Source organism: Chinchilla lanigera, unplaced genomic scaffold (assembly GCF_000276665.1).
Source record: "Chinchilla lanigera isolate Chin_1 unplaced genomic scaffold, ChiLan1.0 scaffold00012, whole genome shotgun sequence".
Taxonomy (NCBI): Eukaryota; Metazoa; Chordata; class Mammalia; order Rodentia; family Chinchillidae; genus Chinchilla; species Chinchilla lanigera.
The window spans coordinates 14,762,792-14,768,791 of NW_004955413.1; the positions used below are offsets into that span (position 1 = coordinate 14,762,792).

The 6,000-nt window shown below is 38.3% G+C and overlaps 1 protein-coding gene across 2 annotated transcripts in view; it reads left to right on the forward strand.

The window, feature by feature from the left end:
* Pik3c2g (phosphatidylinositol-4-phosphate 3-kinase, catalytic subunit type 2 gamma) overlaps window positions 1-1,532 on the forward strand; it is a 309,948-nt gene extending 308,416 nt beyond the window's left edge. For both annotated transcript variants that reach the window (XM_005379037.2, XM_005379038.2), the window contains one exon: window positions 1,348-1,532. In XM_005379037.2, coding sequence (XP_005379094.1) covers window positions 1,348-1,500 — 153 coding nt within the window. In that variant the 3' untranslated portion in view covers window positions 1,501-1,532. The remainder of the gene's footprint in view (window positions 1-1,347) is intronic.
* The last annotated feature ends 4,468 nt before the right edge of the window (window positions 1,533-6,000 follow it).

Consider the following 6,000-nt stretch of genomic DNA (forward strand, 5'->3'; position numbering starts at 1 on the left):
AGATGAGAAAAAATAATTTGAATGGGCAAAACTAGAAAACTAACAGAATGCAAGTAAGATGCTAGAAGAGGAGGCAGTCAGAGGAAATCGCGGAGCAGGGTAGGCTGGACTAGTTATGTTGCATTTTGCATCCCTTGACTGGGTCATGATTTACTTGGTAAGTGAATGATTTTCAGGGTAGCCGGTAAATTGACCTTGAACTAAATTTCACTGACAAGATAATGCATTCACAAATGGTACCCTGTGCCATGCAAAGGTCCAGACCCCACAGCCATACTCACTGAGGAGACCACCTGGTTAGCTCACAGGGTTTTGCTCTGCCTCAGGGTTGCAAATATCGAGAAAGTTTCTTTCCATCTTGTGAAGTGCCTATAAAAAGCAAGTTGGTAGCATCTTGTGGAACTCCTTTTCTAAATAAATTCTTACACGTTTCCCTGGCAACCATGTCAGATTTCTACTTAGTCCCCCACTCCCTTTTATGCGGGTAACTACTATCTTTGTAATACTACATTTTCACCTTCTCTTTACCCCAACAGGCTCCCCATGGTAATGCTTATAACTTGCTCCCTGGATCTTATAAAATACAGTTGCACAGATCCCCTTTTTAAGAAAAGAACCACATAAAAAAGAATAAGATGCAAAGCTGCATATACAGTGTAATTGCAGGTCAGATTCTTAAGAAGTGATTATATACAGAAAAGAGAAGGAACATCAAAATGTGAACTGTAATTATCTCCCAATGGTGGAAATTCACATTTTTCCTTCCTGCTTGTTCTTTTTTTTGCTTCATACATATTTTATTGAATAAACATGTACTTTCATAATTAAAAATTAAGCAATTTTAAGTAAAAACAGAAGGCATAGAGTGATTTCTCCCATATACACAAGGAAATACTGTTCTACCACATTTAAGTAGCACAAGAAAATCACAGAAATTATCTTCCTTATTAGTCTTAACACAGAAATATGATGTTCATTTTCCAGTGATATCTAGTAAATCAAGGATGCTAAATGGTGAACAATTTTTAAATTTGTTCCCAGAAAGTAAATCATGGTCTCACTAAATTTAGAGTGAGTAAATTTTAATGAAACCTGTATATTCTAAGATGCTTTGAAAAATAGTCTGTTATTAAACACCTTTACATTAGTAGAACTTTACCTTTTTGGAATCAGCATTAGAAATGAAAGATGCTAACATTAATTTATCCCCCCTAGGGTATAAGATACTAGCGGCTAAATTTTTTATTAACGGCAGTATTCAAAAGAAAGATGCATATAAGTATGTCATAACTATCTTTTATAGTTATTTTTTCTCTGCCTTACTTTCATTTTCCTCTCCTTTTTTAGGTGGTGTATGATGAAGTCACAGAGCTCCAAGGACATGTCTTAATGCTTATTGTGAAGAGTAAAACTGTTTTTGTGGGAGCAATTAACATCCAACTCTGCAGTGTTCTTCTCAATGAAGAAAAATGGTATCCTCTAGGAAACAGTATAATTTGACCATTGCAATAAACATATGCATTATTCATTAACTACTTGTATTTTTTTTCACTTCTCAGTCTCTCTATCACAAAAGCAGGACACCTTTGTTGCACAGGGTGTTAAGGACATAATAAAAAGAAATCAGAATCAGTCTTTTATAATTATTCATTTCCTATCTGTTCTTCCCTTGTTTTCTTAGGATCTTTACTCCTCAAATGGAATGTTCCTCATGTAAAATTCAATATGCAAAATAAAAGTCAATTTTAATATCTTTTAAATCAAAAATGTTTGCATTTTGTCTTGTTTGCCTACAGCTAAAAGTAATACTTTTAATGTATTTTCTAGGAAAGAGAGGCAAATTAATAAATCTAATCAATTAATTCAACTTCTAAGTATAACTGTAATAGATTTTTAGAATTAAAATAAGTATTTACTACATACATATTCACTCCTAATCCTATTTATGGATAAAATTGAAAAACCCCAGCAAAGTTATTTTCTATCAAAAACCCAAGCCAGGCCCTTTGCCACACACCTGTAATCCAAGTTATGTAGGAAGCTGGAACAACAGAACCTCAAATTCAAATCCATCGCTGAGCAACTTACTGATACCCTGTCTCAAAATTTAAAAATCAAAGGGCAAGGGGGGGGGTGCTAGGAATGTAGCTCAGGGGTAGAGTGTCCCTGGGTTCAAACCAAGTAGAGAGGAGAAAGAGGGAAGAAAGAAAGCCAAAAATATAAATGTCTGAAATTCTTAAATCTGCTTGTTGGAAAAACACTCCTTTGCATAGCAATTTTTCAATACTAATCTATTCTGTCACTGGGTTTCCTCTACTCAGAAACATGATTACTGTTCAAAGTTCATTTTCTCCAAACTCCAGTATCCCAGACTGCTGAAATGCTCTTCTCTGATTAAAACTTCTTTTATCTTTGTGTATTAAGTACTTTCCCAACTTCTCAGCCTGCCTGCGTAGTCACCAGGCCATGAAAGAATAGCTGTACAGATCTCCATCTGCAAAGTAGGTATAACCCGAGATGCTATGCCCATTGTTTGAGATAATCAAATGGGACACATTTAGAAATCCTTACCATTCAAATTACTTAACATTTTAAATGATTATTTATTCAAGATTTTACTGTGTGTGGATTAAAAATGAATGAAGCTGTTTTGTTATGTCATCTACATAACCATATAATCGTATGAAAAATCTGTACATTTTTTCACTCAACAATATTTCAGTGTCTATTATGGGCTGACGGGGTCTCTTCTGAAATACACAAAGATGGAAGTCCAGGTAATGGTGCCAGGTAATCATCCTGAAGGTTCCAGTACCATTTGCTCTCTCTGCTAGACTATAATTTTACCCTCTCCTCTCTGCTAAACCACACCACTTCCCTCCCTAATCCTCACTCTAAACGAATTACTGTCTCCTTCTTCACTCAGAGATTAGAATCTGTCAAAGAAAACCTCCACAGATTTCCACTTCTGTACCTACCCCAAGGAGTGGATTCTTTGCTCCACCTCTAATACCGTAAAGGGCTAGCATGTGCCAACCCAAAATAAGTCCCTCTGCTTATACATTTGACACCATCTCCTCTCACCCACTCAGAAATATTGCTATTGAATTCCCTTTCTACCCCAAAAGCGTTAATTCTTACTTCCACAAGATCATTCTCTTCACCATACAATCACAGTATTATTTCTCCCAGAATAGAAAACATTTTCCATTATCCCACTTCCTTTTCAATGATGACTTATTAACACTGTCTCTCTCAGCAGCACAGTCCTCCAAAGGGCTGTCTCTCCTAGCTCCAGCTCGCTCCCATTTCCTCTCAAACCCAAAATAAGTGGGTATTTTCCCCCTACCACTTCAACCAAACTCCTTCTGTCAAGTCACTACTGACCTTTGAGTAGCAAAATCCAAGGGTCACTTTTCAGCCCTATTCTGATCTCATCTACCAATAAATATCCAACCCAATCAACAACTCTGCCATCTGCAATATGGTTTCCTGCTTGGCTTCCAGGCACCACACTCTCCTGTGCTTTATCTCATTCTCTTTCTCAGCCTGAGTCTTCTCCACACCTTGCAAAGAGGGGCTGTCTAAAGAGTCACTCCTGATCCTCTTAACCAATTTCACCTCCTTCAAGATTCCATCTAGCTTGAAGACGTTAAATATCATTTATGTTCATAATTATCAGTTTTGTAACTTGAGCCTAGAATCTCTCTCAAAGTCCAGGATTAAGTACCCAGTCACCTACTCAGTATCCCCCTTGAATAGCTAATAAGTATCTCAAATTCATTCTACCTAAAACTACACTCTTGGTATTTCCCTGTAAGCCTGTTTTATCCACAGCCTTTTCCCTCTTACTTAATAAATCCATCCTTCAGTTATTAAGAACAAAAAGAACTTGATGTCATCTTTATTCTCTGTCTCTGTCTCTTTCTGTCTCTCAGTCTCTCTCAATCTCCATATCCATATACTTATGCACTCCAATCTATGAAGAACACTTAATGTCTTGACCTTCAAAGTATATCCCAAACTCATTCCTGTATCACATTCTACCTGCTACCCCTCGGGTGCAAGCTCCTGTTATCATCTTCTCCTTCCACACAGTCTCCTAGTTTCTGTGCTTTCCCTACCCCCATGATAGTCTATTCCTATCACAGCAACTAAAACGATCATGCAGTCTTCCACTCAGAACTCTGCAGGGGCCTCTAATTTCAGAGTAAAAGTCCAAGCTTTCAAAATAACCTAAAAGGCCGTATGTGATCTGACCTCCCATCAGCTGTCTCTTTGATTTTAACTCTTATCATATCCATGCTCAGAGCATTCAGGAAATACTGGCCTCTTTTCTGTCCTCTAAGCACTCCAGGCTTGCTTCATTCTTGAGATTTTTGATCAGCCAGCAACTTTTTTCTCAAAATGGGCTTTTCCACCATATATCCACTTCTCAAATCCCCACACCTTGCTCAGATGTTCCCATCCCTCTCAAGCTCACCCTGAATACTGTGTGTCCCTCCCATACACACAGCAGATACTTCCTATTCTGCTCAAGTTTTTTATGTGTTTATCACTTTGAACAATCTATAAGTGTGCTTTTAATTTTGATTATTTACTTATGTTTTGCTTCCCATCACTAGACAATGGGGTTTTTTTTCTTTCTTTTTTTTAACTAAAAGTACAGCCTCAGATATAGGAAAAAGGAGCCTTCCTGGGTACCCTCATAGTAGACAAGCCTGGCTCTTCCAGTTTTGACTCTTACTCACATCCACAACCTTTCTTCTAGACCACACTAGATACTTAAGGATCCCAGAATTCCCTGACAGTCAACCTCTGCCGACTTCCTGTCCAGGTCTACCAACCGGAAGTAAGAAGGCATCACCAATGACAGCAATGAGAGGCCCCAGGGGGTGACCAAGGGAAGGATTCCTGTCAGGTGTATGAATGTAGCTTGAATGTGCTTGTTGAGGGTCCACAAATGTATGTGAGCCCCCAAGGTGCAAGAGGAAGTCAGCAGTGGGCAGAATAATTACAGCATGGGGGGTGGTCGGGAAGGGGCCAGCCCCTTCCATTCTACCACATCCACAGAATCTAAGAATTCTAAATTAAAATCCATTCTTCCACCTGTTTATAAGGGAATACATATTTCTCATAAAGGTAAAATAAAACATTGCATTTAACAGCTCATCAGTCTTGTCTGTAAGATCTAAATTTTGGCAGATGGTAGTGAATGCTATGAGTTGAATCCTCCCAACTCACATGTTGAAGTCTTGACCCTAAGTACCTTAGAAGGTAACTTTATTTGGAATTAGGGACACAGCAGATGTAGTTAAAGTGAAGTTGTTGGAGTAAGGTGAGCCCCTAATTCAATGGGAGTGGTAACCTTATAAAAGAGGGCGCTTTGGACGCACATGTACACAGGAGGAGACTACCATGTGAATGTTTACATAGAGGCAAAGCCATGGCTGTACAAGCCACAGAATGCCCAGATTGCCAACTTGCATGAGTGTATGTGTGTGTGTGTGTGTGTGTGTGTGTGTACTAATGCCTAAACAAATGATTGAATTCCATACAAGTAACAAAAAAAATCCAAAGGGTCCCTAATCTTAACTCACATTCATACAATGCTTTAAAGTTCCTATAGCATTTTTTGTAGCTTTATTTGCTCCCTATAAGAAGTCTAATGAGGCCAAGAAAGGAGGAACTACCACGTCTCTAGTGAGTAACATTTAAAACTTTGACAGCAGCATAATTTTTTCATTCAAATGAAATGTGAGAAAGAAAGTCTAGGTTACGTGGGTATGAAGGGCACACATGACCACTCCCTCAGTCCTCTACTTTCCATGAAGCCCTCTGGCATCTTGTACTGAAAACTAAGATATCAAAAAACACAACCTAACAGAAACCAGGATCACAAGTAATTGCATGGTGCTGGTATCACACAACTAAATAGTTAATGGCTGGAAAGACCCATCCCCAGCAATGAATGGTATTTCTTTCTCACATTTCATTTGA